At 43.7% G+C, this 18,248-nt stretch overlaps 2 protein-coding genes across 3 annotated transcripts in view; one reads left to right on the top strand and one right to left on the bottom strand.

Annotated features, from left to right (window-relative positions):
• The window catches only part of llgl2 (LLGL scribble cell polarity complex component 2), an 85,262-nt gene extending 82,642 nt beyond the window's left edge, over positions 1-2,620 (bottom strand). Inside the window, exon 1 of one of the 2 annotated variants that reach the window (XM_055654027.1) lies at positions 2,464-2,620. The gene's annotated coding sequence lies outside the window, so the exon portion shown is untranslated. The other variant, XM_055654028.1, reaches the window with a different exon arrangement.
• A 5,485-nt stretch (positions 2,621-8,105) lies between these two features.
• tmem260 (transmembrane protein 260) overlaps positions 8,106-18,248 on the top strand; it is a 33,348-nt gene continuing 23,205 nt past the window's right edge. Inside the window, exons 1-5 of the mRNA XM_055654020.1 lie at positions 8,106-8,319; positions 10,497-10,528; positions 10,954-11,105; positions 16,897-17,074; positions 18,035-18,148. Coding sequence (XP_055509995.1) covers positions 8,121-8,319; positions 10,497-10,528; positions 10,954-11,105; positions 16,897-17,074; positions 18,035-18,148 — 675 coding nt within the window. The 5' untranslated portion in view covers positions 8,106-8,120. The remainder of the gene's footprint in view (positions 8,320-10,496; positions 10,529-10,953; positions 11,106-16,896; positions 17,075-18,034; positions 18,149-18,248) is intronic.

Here is an 18,248-nt window from a genome sequence, read left to right as displayed (position 1 = left end):
GCTGAAGTGAGCACCATCTACAGAACGCACTATAGGAAAACCAACAGCATCTCCCAAATATGTTCGCATCCATGGAGGAGGCACACAGGAACAACATCTGCAGTTTCCTCTTCAAATTGCACACCACCCAAATTTGAACTTCACCACTCGGTTTCAATCATATCTGCCCAACAGCTTTGTCAAGAGGCAGGTGCAATTCAAGATGGCGGCTCTCCATCATCTTAAAGTCAATTAGAGGCAGGCAACCAACTGCATCCAGATTCCAAAGAGTAATTAATGAAGTTTAGATTATTACATTGCTCTTTACATTACTTTGAGGGTGTGGTCACTGTTATATTTCAAGTGTTCCAATGTCCTTCAGCTGAAAGCACTAGCAGAGGTGTTTCTTCTTCACCTATTCAATGTTAGCATTCATGTTGATGGGACTAGAATATAAAAGCAGGTATGTAATGCTGAGGCTTTATCAGGCGCTGGCAAGGCAACATTTGAAATATTGTGAACAGGTTTGAGCCCCATATTCTTTTAGTTTAGTTTATTATTGTCATGTGTACTTTGGTACAGTGAAAAGCTTGTTTGCATGTTATTCAGTCAAAAACGACTATACATGAATATAATCAAGCCGTGCACAGATAAATAATAAATATCTGAGGAAGTGTTTAAGAAGGAACCGCAGAAAAAGGTCTGCAGTCTGAAGAAAGGTCTCAACCCGAAAAAGTTACCTACTCCTTTTCTCCATAGATGCTGCCTCACCCGCTGAGTTGCTTCACCATTTTTTTGTCTAATATCTGAGGAAGGATGTCTTGGATTTGGAGAGGGCCTAGAAGAGGCTTATGAGAATGATTCCAGGGATGATTGCATTAAAGTACATGGAGCATTTGAAGGCTCTGGGCCTGCATTAGCTGGAGTTTAGAAAGACGAGGGGGGGGTCTCATTGAAGCCTTCCAGATATTGAAAGGCCTAGATAGATTGGACATGGAAAGGATGTGTCCAGTAATGGGAGAGTCTAGAACCAAAAGGCACAGCCTCTGGAAAAAAAGGATCTACCATCAAAATGGAGATGAGGAGGTTTATCTTTACCTAGAAGGTGGTGAATTTGTGGAATTAATTGCCACAGACAGCTGTGGGGACCAAGACATTGGCTATTTTAAAGGTTGAGATTGACAGGTTCTCGGTTAGGAAGGTCAAAGGTTCATGGGGAGAAGGCAGGGAAATGGGGTTAAGAGAGAAAGATAGATCAGCTTTGATCAAATGGCAGAGCAGACTCATCAGCCCAATTCTACTCCTGTGTCTTTAGGATACGTTGCATTTCACTTCATTTTCCGAATTCCTAGTTGAGAACATACACACAAGCTGTATCTTACACGAGGCATTTTACAATAGTTCAGCACTTTTGCCAAAACTCAGACAAGCTTGGACACATGCATTTATATGTCTAACATTAATGGGTGCAAAAGTAATTTAGTCATAAGCAGTATCACAACATTATAATGTCATAACACTGTAGCCCCAATTTTAGTAGCACAGTTGTGGGAAAGAGACACACCATGTCCTATTGGGCCACTCCCTGAGAGCAGAAGAGCACCTAACCCAGCACTGCCCCCTCCTGGTGGTGTCAGGGCCCACCCAAGCCATTCACAGACACAAGTACTTCGTTGTCTGAAGGAGTCTTTAATGGCCCAAATCAGGAAACCATTTCAATTTTTCCCCTCATCCACCTCCAGACGGCTACAGCCGTCTGAGGCAATGAGCCAACATTAGAAACAATCAAACCACTAACTACAAACCAATAAAAAACGCAAACATACAACGCATAACACATAGCAAAGTGAACATAGAACCACAGTTCACGAGTTCCCAGACGTATCTTCCACCTTCGAAACTCCTACTGACCGCCAGTTTCCCCTCACCCTTCGAGCGGGCAGCCATAGACGAGAAAAGGGCCATTAAGGAAGATAGATCCAGATTCTCTTCACTTTCACTGAGGAAACAGACTTCCCAATCATTCCAGTCTCTCAAAATGTTCTTGTAATAACCAAATTCCCCACAAAATTAACCCTTGAAACCCCGACATATCACTTTTACCTGGTCACCAACATAGTTCACGTGCTCAAACCACTATTAACATAATTATTACCTTCTAGGCTGGTTATGTCAACAAAATAGTTATCACTATGGCTAAATCGTCCCTTTACACAGCTAGGTATCACGGTACCCAACAAGTTAACTGTTACCAAACTAGTACCAGTATTTACCCAGCTGGATCCTGGCCTGGTTGACCCGACGCCCAGCCGCTGAGTAACTCTCGCCCAGATCCGGCAAGTCGCAGATGCCCCACTTCTTCCTGGTAGCCGAGCCCCAGGCTGCGCCTCTCCTTCTAGGCCCGACCCGGGCTCAGCCGAGCAATCGCGCTACACAGCCGAGGGAGGGTGTGTCACCCGGTTCCCCGCGCTCTCTCACTTTTACCTGGGCACTCGGTGATGTCTCGCGGCCTCCCAGCCTTCCTCTAGGTGTGTCCCGGCCGGATCCAGCGTCACCCTTTCCGCCAGCCAGGTGCAACCGCCAGGTAACCTCTTAAAGGGACCGCACCGGCTCTGCAGTGCACAATCACAGCGCCCGGCAAACAGCGCCTCCAGCGCACCTCCCCTTTAATGTGGTTAACAACAACAACAACTTGTTTCTGTAAAGCGCCTTTAATGTACTGAGGTTAGGTATCCAAAACCTCTTGATCGAAAGCCGTTAAACAATAACGTTGAGATTGACCAAGTTTTGCATAAAGAAAACAAATACATTGTACTTAGCTAATACGATAAAAAATGGTTCCAGAAGCAGAAATTATTAGATTGTTTCTGTATGTTTAAGAGGAACTGCAGATGCTGGAAAATCGAAGGTAGACAAAAATGCAGGAGAAACTCAGCGGGTGAGGCAGCATCCATGGAAGGAAATAGGCAACGTTTCGGGTGAGACCCTGAAGAAGGGAATTGTATCTTAAGATGTCAAGATCGGGTACGCAATCAGATACAATTGTAAGTTTGAAGAATGTACTTGAAAAAGGGAGAAATTATAGGATTTTTGAAGAAAAAAAAAAAAAGTAGTGCCCTTCAATGAAGGCACCACATGACTGGTGGACTAAATATGTCCTTCTGAACTTTATTGCTTTTGATAATATCTGTGCCTTTTGGTAGAAATTGCCGTATTTGGTCCCAGCAGTGGCAAAGAAAGGTAATGTATGTCCAAGCTGGGATGACAAGTGGGTTGGAGGCAGTAGCATGCATTGGAAAATAAATGGAAATGGTTTCATGGTCAGAGTGAAACAGAAGAGAGACAGGCCCTTTGGCCCAACAGATCCATGTTAACCATCAAACACCCATTTACACTAATCCCATTTTTTTCACCTCCACCTTCCCATCACCATATAACCATATAACAATTACAGCATGGAAACAGGCCATCTCGGCCCTACAAGTCCGTGCCGAACAACTTTTTTTCCCTTAGTCCCACCTGCCTGCACTCATACCATAACCCTCCATTCCCTTCTCATCCATATGCCTATCCAATTTATTTTTAAATGATACCAACGAACCTGCCTCCACCACTTCCACTGGAAGCTCATTCCACACCGCTACCACTCTCTGAGTAAAGAAGTTCCCCCTCATGTTACCCCTAAACTTCTGTCCCTTAATTCTGAAGTCATGTCCTCTTGTTTGAATCTTCCCTATTCTCAAAGGGAAAAGCTTGTCCACATCAACTCTTGTCTATCCCTCTCATCATTTTAAAGACCTCTATCAAGTCCCCCCTTAACCTTCTGCACTCCAGAGAATAAAGACCTAACTTATTCAACCTATCTCTGTAACTTAGTTGTTGAAACCCAGGCAACATTCTAGTAAATCTCCTCTGTACTCTCTCTATTTTGTTGACATCCTTCCTATAATTGGGCGACCAAAATTGTACACCATACTCCAGATTTGGTCTCACCAATGCCTTGTACAATTTTAACATTACATCCCAGCTTCTATACCATCCTAGATTCTATAAAAGAGATGCTTTACAGTGACCAGTTAACAGATTACAACAGCCATGAGAGATCACATTAAGCTTCACATCATTATAATCAGTGCATAATAACATAATTACAACAAGAAAGAACACTATAATAAATAAATCCAAGGTCATAAATAGGGTTTATTACATTAACCAGTACATTGGATTATCCAATAATCAGTACCTGCAGAAGCATCAGTACCTGCAGTAATTGTTACACGGAGGTCAGAGTCTTCAGTGGTTGAAGGACCATAATGATAGGCAAAAAAAATCTGAAAATGCTGGAAACCTTCAGCTCAGATAGGAATTGTGGAAAGAGAAAGAGTTTTCAGTCTGAAATATTAACTCTGTTTCTTTTTCCACACATGCTGTTTAACCTACCGAGTGTTTCCAGCATTTTCTGTTCTTATTTCAAATTTTAGCATCCAAAGATTTTTGGATTCTCCAAAATTGTAAATGAAAATGTACAGTAATAAGCATGTTGATCACGGGAATAATCTCCCCCGAGTTGTGTAAAGTCACTAAAAGTTAACACATAGGTGCAGCAAGCAATTGGGAAGGTAAATGGTTTATTCTTTTTTATGAGGAGAGATTTGAGTCTTACTCCCATTATATGGTATCTTGGCAAGACTGCACCTGAGTATTGTACATCATTCCCTTATTTTTTAGACTTTGTCCTTGCTTCTGAGGGAGTGCAGTGAAGATTAACTATTTCCTCGGAAGATAATTTGCTGTATGAGGAGGCTGCCGAGACTAGGCAGGAATTTAGAAGAATGAGGCAAGATCTCATTGACACTTAGAAAAATATTACAAGGCCTGGCAGGCTGGATGCAGGAAGGAAGATTCCCTGAGCAAGGGATCTAGAATCTCAGAATAATGAATTGGCCATTTATGACTGATATGAGAAGACGTAGTAGATGATGATGGTGATTCATGCAGTAGATGGTGAATCTTTGGAAATTTTGGAAATTTCTACTCCTTAGATATGTGAAGGTTCAGTCTCTATGTTTGTTATGTCAAGGAGGACCCTCTCAAACTTCTACAGGTGCACAGTAGAGAGTATATTGACTGGCTGCATCGTGGCTTGGTTCGGCAACTTTAACGTCCAGGAGCGGAAAAGAATGCAAAAAGTTGTGACCACTGCCCAGCCATCATCGGCTCTGACCTCCCCACCATCGAAGGGATCTATCGCAGTCGCTGCCTCAAAAAGGCTGCCAACATCATCAAAGACCCACACCATCAAGGTCACACACTCATCTCTCTGTTGCCATCAGGAAGAAGGTACAGGAGCGTGAAATCTGGAACATCCAAGTTCAGGAACAGCTTCTTCCACACAGCCATCATGCTACTAAACACATCAAATAAGCTCTAAACAATGTCTATTATTACTATTGCACTTTATCTGTTTATTTATTGTGTATATATATATATATATATATATATATATATATATATATATATATGGTCTATGTTCTATGGACACACTGAACTTTTATCTCCTGTTGTGCTGCAGCAAGCAAGAATTTCATTGGACTATCTGGGACACATGACAATAAAACTCTTTTGACTCATGTTCAATACAGAAATTGATTTGATATCTGGATATTGGAAATCAAAGGGATGTGGGGAAAGTGCAGAAAAACAAGTTGACTTAGATCAACAAAGATATTGATTTATGATGGAGCAGTCTTTAAGGGAAAAAATGGCCAATTCTTGCTCCAATTTCTTAGTTCCTATATACTGTAAGTACTTATTTTCAATCTATTTTTGAGACAAGCCTAGAGTACCACTAGAATGTTTACGATTGTATCCTAAGAGATAAGGAAATTACAAAGAGTGATAGACACTGCCTGATGAACAAGTACTGACCTCCACAGCATCAAATTGATCTATAGCAAATGCTGTCTCAAAAACATAGTCAATATCATCAAGACCCACATGTCGCTGGCCACACTTCCAACATCAGTAAAACGGTACAGGAGCATGGAAACCATGACCACCAGGCTCAGGAATAGCTACTTCACAACAACCATCACACCATTCTTGAACATCACACGCCAACCTCAACAAAGAAGTTCGATGGACTGTCAATGGTTGGACTGAGGACTTGTTGTTTGCACTAGTATTGTGGTTAGTTAATTGAGAACTTTTTAAAAAATTATATATTATCAGTGTATTGCGCTTATGATGCTGCCTGTTATGCTGCCTCCTGCAAGGATTTCATTGTTCTGTTGTCGGACACAAGGCCATTAATTAAACACTTTTCGAAGCTTGCTTTAATGTCATCTAAACTTGCGGATCGTGTCCCTCTAGTGGGGGCTGCGATTAATGCCACCATTCAACTTGAAGAACTTCTGCAGATTCTGGTATCACTTCGGTCTCGCAGTGGGGCAGTCGACAATGATCTCACAGGTCCTGAGCCATGACACAATGGCCATTTATACACCATGAAGTTGAGCTATGCGGAGGGTCATTCCGGTTGTAAACCTTTTCTCTGCAGTTTTTTCTGCACTCGGGTGACTTGATGGAGGCTGGGGGCTATGCAGCTACCTAGTATTTAAAAATACATCAACGATCACCCGGACATGTTGTGGTTCCATTGTCACCGTTATCTGTGCATTCTCAGAGAGTTGGAGAAACCAAGGGGCGGGAGCTTAGTTCAATTTAGAGATATAGCAAGGAAACAACCCTTCAGCGAGTCCACCCCGACAATCAATCATTCAAACTCGCTGGAGAAGAGTCTCGACCAGAAACGTCATCTATTTCTTCACTCCATAGATGCTGCCTCATCCGCTGAGTTTCTCTAGCACTTTTGTCTACCTTCGATTTTTCCAGCATCTGCAGTTCCTTCTTAGACATTCAAACTCGCTGGTATTACCCCACTTTCTCATCCACTTCCTGCACACAAGGGCCAATTTTACAGAGCCCAATTAACCTACAATCCCGCAGATCCTTTGTGATGTGGGAGGAAACCGGTGCACCCGAAGGAAACCAGTCACAGGTGGAATGTGCAAACTCCACACAGACAGCACCGACAGTCGGGATCGAACCCAGGTCTCTGCTGCTGTGAGGGAGCAGCTCCATCAGCTGCGCAACTATTTAATTTGATGGTATACAAAAATGCTGGAGAAACTCAGCGGGTGCAGCAGCATCTATGGAGCTATTTAATTTGATGTGGTGCCAGGAATCCGGTTCTCAAAATATGCTAGACATTCAGGGCAGATTAAAAGAAAATACTTCATGCAAAGAATTATGAATCGTTTAGAATTCTCTACCCACAGGAGATAGAGAACTCAATTGCACAATATTTTCAAGACAATAAAATGGTGGCACGTTAGCGTAGCAGTCTGAGCTGCTCCTTCGTGTCCTCCACCCTGACGTCGGGTGCTGTCTGTGTGGAGTTTGCACGGTCTCGCCGCGTTAGCGTGCGTTTCTTCCAAGTGCTCCAGTTTCCTTCCACGTTCAAAATTCACCCTGGTTTAGAAAAGTGGTAAAAATAATCAAAGGGGCAGTATGAACAAAATAGGTCATATACAACAGGAGTTTGAATCGCACTAATAGGATCATTCCCCCGGGAGCTGACATAGCCTCGGTGGGCCTTCCGTGTTATTACTCAAAGGTTATTTTATTGGTCACATACACCTAGGTGTAGTGAAATGCTTCTTGCCAATACAGCACATAAAGAAAGAATATAGACATAACAGCAATAAAGAATTTAAACATAAAAACATCCCCCCCACAATGGTTCCCACAATGAGGGAAGCCTATAGCAGACATGTTGGGATATGGGATTAATGCAGGAAGATCATTCGTGGTCGTGAACGGCCCCCTACTCCTTTCGCTGCTTCGAGTTCTCTCTCCACAGTCGCTGCCCGACTGAGGCCGGCGGCGCGCAGGGTTGGAGCGGCCGGAGCGCTTGAGCCCAAGTATCCTGGTCAGCGCTGACCCGTCCACGGCTTTGACCACCGCTGCCCCCCGGTCAACACTAGACCCGTCCACGGATCTTTGGCTTTAACCGCCTTCTGCCACAGACCGGAGCCGCCCACCACCCCTTTAACGGAATTAATGCCGGCAGACCCAGAATGCTGTGCAGGACTGGGGCGGTGTGTCCCAGCTCGGTGATGGGCTTCCCTGGAAACGGGAGGCCATCGGCCTCGGCCTTGGCCTTCCCAGCCTTGGCCTTGGCCTTCCCAGCCGGGCCCGCGGCCGCCGTGCTCTTCGCTCTTGTATTCTCTATTTACCTGCAGACCCTACACCCTGCGGTGCCGGGCGGCGATTCCGGTCAGTGCCAGCGGGAGCGTGGTTTAGGGTAGGGGGTCAAGGTTGGGGAAGGAGATCTGGGTGGGGAAAGGGGGTAGGGGATTGGGTTGAAGGTAGGGGTGGTGTAGGAAAAGAGGCTGGGGTAGGAAAGGGGGTGGGGTAAGGAAGGGGTGGGATAGGGGGATGGGGGTAAGGTGCATTTGGGTGGGTTAGGGAGTGGGGATGCAGCGTGAGTGGATCGCAAATGGTGGTGCAGGTGGTGTGGGAATGGAGGTTAGGATGCAAGTGCGGAAAGTGGAGGTTTAGGTGAGAGGGGAGGAGATTAAAGGGGTTGGTGGAATAGTATTGGGGTAGATTTTTTTAATGGACAGTCAGTAACGACTGAGGTGTTACAGAGATCAATGCTGGGGTGTCAACTTGTTCACTGTTTGACTTTGAAGGAATCAATACACTAGCTAGATTTTACAGCGGTGTAAAGATATTTGGGCTATTTATGAGGATACACAGAGCCTGCCAATTAGATAGATTGTGTGATTGGGCAAGTAGTTGGCAGATAAGAGTATAAAGTGTGAAAAAGTGAAGTTGCCCAGTTTGGAAGGAAGGATGAAAAAGTAAATGTTTAAGAAGGAACTGCAGATGCTGGAAAATTGAAGGTAGACAAAAATGCTGGAGAAACTCAGCAGGTCAGGCAGCATCTATGGAGCGAAGGAAATAGGCAACGTTTCGGGCCGAACCCGAAATTAGACAAGTCAATGCTCATACCTCTGGGGTGCAAACTGCCCAAATGAAATACGAGATGCTGCTCCTCCGATTTACGGTGGTCCTCACTCTGGCCATGGAGGTGGCCGAGGACAGAAAGGTCGGATTTGGAATGGGAGGGGTTGAAGTGCTGAGCCACCGGGAGATCAGGTTGGTTATTGCGAACCGAGCGGAGGTGTTCGGCGAAGCGATCGCCAAGCCTACGCTTGGTCTCGCCGATGTAGAGCAGCTGACATCTAGAGCAGTGCATGCGATAGTAGATTATGCTTTAAGTGTAGTGGACTACATGTGATACCTAGGAATCTGGGGGTCATAGTATGTGAAACATAATGTTTCTTTTTATGATAAAATAAATTTAGTATGTAAGTGCATTGTGTAGTATGAAGGAAATTGAGGTAGCTGATGGGATGTTTAAGGGCCATTGAGTTTGAAGTAAGACATTTTTGTTGAATTTATAGAGTACTGTGTACAGTTTTGGCCTCCATTTTCAAGGATGGATATGCTTGAAGTGGAGTCTGCGTGGATAAGGTTCACATGGCTGATTCCTGACATGAAGTGTTAGTATAAGAAATCTTGTAGGAAGGAACTGCAGATGCTGGTTTAAACCGAAGGTAAACACAAAATGCTAGGAGAAACTCAGCAGGACAGGCAGCATCTCTGAATGCAAGGAATGGGTGACGTTTCGGGTCGAGACTCTTCTTCGGACTCTGAAGTTAATATAAGAAGATGGATTGAACAACCATTCTAGCATGGTTCAGGGCAGCTCGGTGGCGCAGCGGTAGAGTTGCTGCTTTACAGCGAATGCAGTGCAGGAGATCCGGGTTTGATCCCGACTATCGGTGCTGTCTGTACGGAGTTTGTATGTTCTCCCCGTGACCTGCGTGGATTTTCTCCGAGATCTTCGTTTCCTCCTACATTCCAGGTATGCAGGTTAATTGGTATATGTAAAAATTGTTCCTGGTATGTGTAGATAGTGTTAATCGCTGGTCGGCGTGGACCTGGTAGCCGAAGGGCATGTTTCCGCACTGTATCTCTAAACTCAAAAAACCCTTTAACTAAACAAAGTGCTGGAGTAACTGAGCGGGTCAGGAGGACATGTATATGTGATGTTTTAGGTCGGGATCTTCTTCAGACTGATTGTAGTAGGAAGGGAATAAGCTGAAAAAGAAGTGGGTTTGATGCAAAGTGATAGGTGGATACAGGTGAGGGTGACAACAGCTTATGAGAGCGGGAGCGGCTAGCGAAGGAATGTGAGAAGGGGAGGGTGTTGGAATGAAGATTTGTGCATGTAATATGGGGAATGCTTAGGAGTACTGGAAAGGGAGATGCAGTGGTTGCAGGGCGAAAAGGAGCAGCTGGAAGAGTGGCAGTGCTCGATGTGGGTTTGGGGAATGCTCTTTCCCTGTTCTACAGATGAATGCAATGTCATGTTTTTCCAGGGGAGCTGTTGACGGCTGCCTGCGAGCTGGGGGTGAGTGGCTACTTCTTTTACACTTCTTGGATTGATTGCCCCTGCCCTGCATGAGATGTGGCTCCACAAGTTGTTCATTCACCTCAGTGGCGATTGTTGCCATGGACTAGCTGGGGTGGTTTTGGATTATGAACCAGTAGTAGGTGTGGCTTCTTTTGGTAATATCATGCTGGCAAGTGGGGGGCCACTATGGATGGGCAGCCTGTGGCTTGGATATATTGGGGGTGAGGGGAGTGGAAGGTTATGGATCTGGGATGTGTTTAGCATGGCAAGGATGTGGGAGAGTGAGGCATACATGTCATGTGGTTATGGTCATCTTGATTGAGACGGGGGTGGGGATGGATACAAACGGATGGATGTGTAGTCTTTTGTGTTGTGAATGTTGTGAGTGGATTCATGCCCTCATGGGTTTTTTTTTGTTGCAGGTGGCACATCCTCCTGGGTATCCATTGTTCACTCTTCTGGCCAGGCTAACCATGACCATTCTTCCGATGGGCTCTCCGGCTTTCAGAGTTAATGCATTGAACGCAATGCTGGGGGCAGCCACAGCTCCCCTGCTCTTTGACGCAGCCAGCAGGTGAGTACAGGCAGTGAGCAGGGGATCTGTGGATATTCTGTCAGGGCCACCGACACCAGTCTGTGATGACTGAAGTCGGCGTCATAGCAACAGGAATGTCCCATTGCATTCCTTCAACCTAGTCCACCGTTAAATTAAAACATTGACAATCTGCATCTTAATTCTCTACAATTCTGTCTGCCTTACTACCATATGTAACAAGTGTGTTAAAGTGTTGAGCAATTAAAAATAAACAATTCTCTATAATTCTGTAACGATGAGTATTAAAGTGTTGAGCAATTAAAAACTATTTTATGAAAAATTGAGTTATTGAAGGCTTCAGTCATACTTAGAAAACATAACTGTATAGCAATATGTTTACATGATCCAGAATACGGTCCTTAATTACACCATTAACAAAGTACAAACATAAATTATGTACAAATCCCAGTGTGGGGTCACTCTGACCTCCTGTAACCTCTTCAACTCCTGGAATCAGATCTTTGAATTCTTTCCATTCCAGTTTATCTTCCATATGTTACCCAACTCCTCTCCAGTCCCATCACTCTCATCACCCCTACCCTGTTGCTCACTGTCCATATCTTCGATGCCCCCTTCACTTGCTCTTTGTAATCCCTGCTGCCCATTCTGCATGGTAGCAGCGGTTTCCTGCAGTCGTTTGATATCAACTGGCTGATTTTGGGTCCTTGGTCCCATAGCCTGCAATGTGACAGAGGCGAGGGACAAATGTGGTCTGATTTCCCATGAGAAGCACAAAAGGCATTGGGCATTTTTACTGTTTTGGAACCTGTTTAAAACAGAAAGCATCAAACTGGCATAAATAATGCGTTAATATTTGCAGTCACTTTAATCGCGCATTTTTTTGCTTACAGCAATTGCCTTGCCCAATGTTTCAATCTCAGTTTTGAATTGTTTGGTTGAGCTTTCGGTACTGGGAATTTCTGAAGAATTGATTGGCTTTAAGGGCATAGCTTCATTCTAATGACATCCTTTTGAATCATCTTTGGAATCATCTGGACTCCACTATAAAAGTAAATAGTTTCTAGCTCTCTGGTCAATTAAATCTTCTTGTTAATCTTAAACCGCATAATTGGATCAGCATTAATCTTTTAAACACAAGGGATTGCAAATCAACTCCATGGGACCCGTGTTCATCATTTAACACCACTTTCATCTAGTTAGTTTGCTTTCTTGAGTAGCTTGAGGCGTCCGGATATACTAAAGGTACACAATATTTTGGTCAACATATTCTTGTTGAAGAGCAATATCCAGACTGAACACAGGGTTTCAACTAGAGTTTTAAAATAACTTCTACATTAGTCATTGGATAGAGGTCAAAGTTCTGTTAGCTTTTGAAATTTTTTCTGGTATCTGATCAATGGCTTTGTCATTTTGTTTTTGGGTGACTATGTGCATTCTGTGCAGTGCTTTGATTTCACCAGACCTCAGATCACAATTTGAATAATGGTAGAGGTGAAAGGGAAGAACTGCTCGATGCACGTCTATCTCAGCTTGTCTGATACGCAGATGACATTTAATGGATTTGGTAGTGATGGGTTGGAGGGGTGGCGAATAGTTAATAAGGTTGTGTCCTTGGATAAACACCAGGTATCTCATTAATCTGTTTGCTTCTCACAACCCAAGATGCTACCCTGGCATAATATTGAGAGTACTTAAGTGTCAGTAAATGACCACATCCATCAAGAGAAAATCAAACAAACTGCTGTCATTCACAGGGTTCCTCATTATTACCAAGTTAACCATTTTCCAGAAGCTCGACTAAACCAGGCATGTAAATATAAACAGAAGAAGTTGAAATTCTCAAGACTGTTGTGAAGAAACGGAGATAACGTTTTGGATCAGTGATCTTTTGTCAGGGTTAGGAGAAATTAGTTGATGTTTCAAGTCCTAGATTTGGGGGTGAGACAGTGAAAGGAAAAAGTGTTTGCGGTAAGAGAGAGCGAGAGATAAAGAGATGTAAGTATAAAAAGCAACAGGAAGCTTGGATAAACCCTTGTGGACTGAATAGTGATCTCAAAATGTTTAAGAAGGAACTGCAGATGCTGGAAAACCAAAGGTCTGAAGAAGGGTCTCAACCCGAAACGTTGCCTATTTCCTGCGCTCCATAGATGCTGCCTCACCTGCTGAGTTTCTCCAGCATTTTTGTCTACCAGTGATCTCAAAATGATCATTGAACTGTGTATGGTTTCTCCAAAGTAGACACCACCACATTGTGAGCACTGAATGCACTATTTTAAGTTGGAAGAATCTGCTGCTTCACATGGAAGGAGAGTTTGGAATCCAGTATGGTAGGAAGTGGGGGAAAAAGATAATTGTTCCATATCCTGCAGTTGCTTGGGAAAGTGACACAACATGAGGAATCGTTGGTGAAGACAGAGAAGTGAACCAGAGAATCTCAAAGAGAATGGTCACTTTGAAATACTGAAAGGGGTGGGAAATTTTGGTGTTAGAGATATACCACGGAAACAGGTCCTTCAGCCCACAGTGTCCTCGCCAACTAGCGATTGGATCTGTTGTGGCGCTGTGTTGAACGTGGTGGAAATGATGGGGGGGGGATCATCCATTGAATGTGGAAGCAGCAAGCAGCAAACACAGACAAAGCAGCCAGCAAAAATGGGTGGATGGAATGGAGTCCTTATAGAGAACAGGCTGAGAGGAGATGAATCAATCGCTGTGGTAGTGAATTCATCATGATCCTGTCTTCTGACATAGAGTAGTAAAGAAATGGAAGGCAAATATGAAAGTGAGAGCAGGGTGGAGATTAGAAAGAAAGATGATGAATGAAATCTTCAAGCAGGAAGAAATACCATTGTGGTCATCAATGTACTGAAAAAGGAAGTGAGGAACTGGCAGGACTGAAGTAAAGACTATTAAATATCCCACAGCGTTGAGCATAGTTTGATTAGTAAGGGTGTCAGAGGTTATGGGGGGGAAAGAGAATGGGGTTGAGAGGGAAAGATGGATCAGCCATGATTGAATGGTGGATTAGTCTTGATGGGCCAAATGGCCTAATTCTGCTCTTATAATTGATGGACAGTTGTACCTCCTGAGTTCCCTTTGATTTGGAGGAAATCAGTGGACTAATTTAATTTATTAAATGTGACAATAAGTTCAGACAAAGGAGTATCATGGTGTATGGGTACAAAAAGTGGGATCCCCTTACCACCAGCCTGCATTCAGTGGATTATCCTCTAATGTCCACTAGTTTCCATGGACTACAATCACCAAGCACATCTTCCTATTCCCTTCCTTTCAGCATTCTAATGTTATTGTTTCCTCCCTGGTTCACTGTTTCATCTGCAGTAACACTCACTCCCCTTCTCGTGCCACCTTACTGATACAACTGCATGAGATGCAACGCCTGCCCTTTTACCTCTTCTTACAATGCAGGGAACAAAGCCAGGTAAGATGTATCTGGTGTTGGCAGGGATTACTGCAGAACACCTCTATTTAGCTTTCAAGAATAACCCTGAATCTGAGTTGTGGTCACTTTAGTTCTTGATTCATTCCCACCCTGAGCTCTGCTTTTGCTTTCCAACACAGTTCTAACAAAAGGTCAAGGAACAGCCTTGATACTGAATTTTGCACAATCGGCAATTCCAATTTTGTCAGCACTATTCGGTCCTGTAAATTTAAGGCGGTTTCCCACTACACACAGATGGTGCCTGACCCACTGGGTGTTTCCAGCATTCTCGTTTCATTCAAATCTCCAGTAACTGCAGTGATTTGTAACTCTCAGCTCTAGCGTTGTTTTGCCTCTATTACTGTCATTCTTCTTCTGTTTACATCTCTTCCAGACTGTTAAGCTGTGATTACCAAACCTTCTTCGCCCTCTTTTAGCTGACACCACCACCATTTGTGAGTCCTTGTTGGCGTCCATTCCACGATCATAAACATTCTCTTTTTCTCTCCACATTCCTCTACAACTTAAAAATCTGATTTCTGCTGCATTTTCTGTTTTGTTTTTATTCTCCATGCTTCCAGCATCTACATTTTTTTTGCTTTTCAGCCACAGGAGCACTGCGGGTAGGAATAGGGATCAATCTGTGATTTTTAAAGCAAGTTGTGCTCCAGAGCCTTTTCAGTCTTTGAATAAGTCAAGCAAGTCAAGCATGTCAGGCGAGTCTTGGCATACCCTCCACTTGTCTGGATGAATGCAGTGCACCATGAACAATCATTCCCTCCATTATTAATGTGTTGTGGTTGCAGTGCGTACAGTCAAGCAAATATACTACAATTATTTCTATAAGTTACTCTAACAGCACGTTGTCAAACCTGCAGTCTCCAGCACCAAGAAAGACTATGGCAGCCAGCCTGAGGGTGGTTAATCACCTGTTCCTCCACTTGCCATCTCTTCATTATAACTGGGTATTCGATTGGGAACAAATTAACTAACGGAAGAACACATGGCATATCAATTAACACCAAGGCAGTAAGCCCTATAGTTTCTTATACATCAAAAGATAACCAAAAGTCTCACCCTTGTGCTACCGCTTGTTGGAGTAACGCAGCAAGGAAACGGGCCCTTTGGCCCATATCGTTCATGCCAACCAAGATGCCCATCCATGCCAGTTCAAATTTCCTGTGAATGACCCATATCTCTCTAAACCTTTCTTAGCTGTGCCCCTGTCTTTCAAATGTTGTTCAAGTACTTGCCTCAATCACTTCTTCTGGCAGCTTGTTCCATAAACCCACCGCCCTCTGTGTGAAAAAGCTGTCCCTCAGGTTCCTATTCGATCTTTCCCCTCTCACCTTAAACCTATGCCTTGTTCTTTATTCCCCAATCCTAAGAAAATATTGTGTCCATTCACCCTATCTATGCTCCTAATTAATTTATACACCTCTATAAGATTACCCCTTAATCTCCAAGGAATAAAGTCCAAGGAATAAATAATGATGGAAAATAAGGAAATAGCTTGAAAGGGTGAAATATTTTGTAGCTATCTATAAACACAGTAAATACATTGCAATTACACAGCAGTATAGCGACCCCTGATGGGTGTAAAAGCTATCAAATCCCCACAACAAGATAATGGCTACAATCTGGCAGAATACTTTAGGGTTCTCGGCCTTGGCTAACTATGGGTTTGCCTTGAATGAATTGCTAGTGAGGCAAACCCTAAGTTTACCGATCACTCTAAGTTTGGTTGGATGGGAAAGAGTGTCATTGAGAGCAGAAGGTTCTAAAAGAACATTAATCTGAGAGAATATGTTACCTGAAGTTTAGAAGAGTGAAAGGTGACTTAGCTGAGGTACAGTATATAACAACCCGAGAGGTCTGCAAGGTTAGTGTAGTAATTGCTCTAGGACTGGGAGTTGCTGTTTAAAAAATAAGGGGGTCACCCATATAATGGTCATGAATTTTTTGAATTTTCTTCCTTAAAGTGAATGGGGAGTTGAGGTTGCGGTGTGATCAGCCAAGATCTTATTGAAAAGCGGACCAAGGTTGAAGATACCTATTCCTGAATTTAATTCCTATAATCATATTGATGTACACTGTACAGCATATCAGGGGAGGATTTTGGCATCTCTGGTCAGGGCTGTGAACTTCTTGGATTAGGCTAACGGTGGTCTGTATCTCCCCTTGCCAGGGGTTGTGGGGCCTTTGGCTTTCAGTGAAGCATGAGTGGGATTAGGGCCTGTCAGATTTCTGTTGCGAGAAAGGTGTGGTGGTGTGGGCTCTGCAGGTTTCACATACTGGGTCCTTTTCCACATTGGAGAGTTGGAGCCCCTTTCCTTTGTGTTGACATTTCATCCCCGTGTGTTTCAGATTGTCGGGCTCCTTTGCTGGAGGGCTTCTTGCTGCAGGTCTCTTTGCCTTTTCCAGACTAGCATGGCAATGGTCGGTTACAACTGAAGTTTTCTCCTTCAACAATTTCTTTATTGGCCTCCTAATGGCCTTGACAGTTAGATTCAGCACAGTGTCAACTGCACGGGAAAGGACAAAGGTAAAACAAATGCTGGTGTGTTGTCTCCATTGTATATGATTGGTTAAACCAACAGTTGTTGTAAATTATCTGTGTAAACAGGAGGCAACTGACAGGTCGTCGCTTAATTACTCAGCCTGGGAGGGCAGCCTGAAGGGCATTGATCCTCTCAACTTCACACACGTCACCCACCTCACAGCCACTCATCTGTATTCCTGGCAGGCTGGGCCTGGCTCTTCACTGACATGTTGAGGAACATTTAGTGGACATGAGACATGACAGAGACACCGGTCTTTCCAGCTGCATTTAATATCTTCCACTATATCAAACATATGTCTTGTTTGGACACCAGCTCATGCACAAAGCAAACCGCTCATTGCTGCCAGGTTTAGACCGGACAGAGTCTTATGTACCGCTCCGATCGCCAAGCTAAAGGAAGGATGTGGTTGAACTGTAGAGAGAGCAGAAGAGATGCTTGGATTGGAGGACTTTAGTTATGAGCTTGTTTTTCCAGGAGTGAAGGAGGCTACAGGGTGATCTGATAGAGGTATAATCAATTATAAGAGGCATTGATAAGATTGATAGTCAGAATCGTTTTATCATGACAGTGTTATAAAAAAAATACGAGGGCTTAGGTTTGAGATAAGAGAGAGGAACGGTCAGCTTGGAAATTGAAGCCGAAGACCCTTTTTTCTGCTGTAGAACTCTGTGAATGATAAAAGCAGCAATATCTCTCCTGACTATTATTATTCACAGTGCACAGCTGCACAGTAAAATATTAAGATCAGATTTGCTAGAAGTTCAGTCTCGTTATTGTCTCCAAATTGTCCATTGGGAGATTTGACCACCTGTACGTGTACCTGAAGCTTCATGCATGATCGACACCTGTCACATCCTTGTCACGGGGAGAGCCTTTGGTTGGGGGTTGGTTAAGCAACGTAACAGACATTCATTTCTATAAACACTCGTTTCTGTTTTCAGCTTTCTCTACAGGGTGCATTCTGTTGTGGCCTGAGTCTCTGCAATCAGCATACGGTTATTCTCTATGTGATGTATATTGTTCCATGGATTTTGCTTCGATTACACAGAGAAAAGGTAAAATGCCACCCAGAGAAACTTGCAAAAGCCCTAAAATATATTCTGTCCCTATGGCATGTTCTTCATACCCGACTTTATTTCTTTCCATCACTCTCCT

Source organism: Leucoraja erinacea, chromosome 23 (assembly GCF_028641065.1).
Source record: "Leucoraja erinacea ecotype New England chromosome 23, Leri_hhj_1, whole genome shotgun sequence".
NCBI classification, from domain to species: Eukaryota; Metazoa; Chordata; class Chondrichthyes; order Rajiformes; family Rajidae; genus Leucoraja; species Leucoraja erinaceus.
The sequence above is the reverse complement of the archived record's forward strand: the minus strand, read 5'-3'. Positions and strand labels throughout refer to the sequence as shown.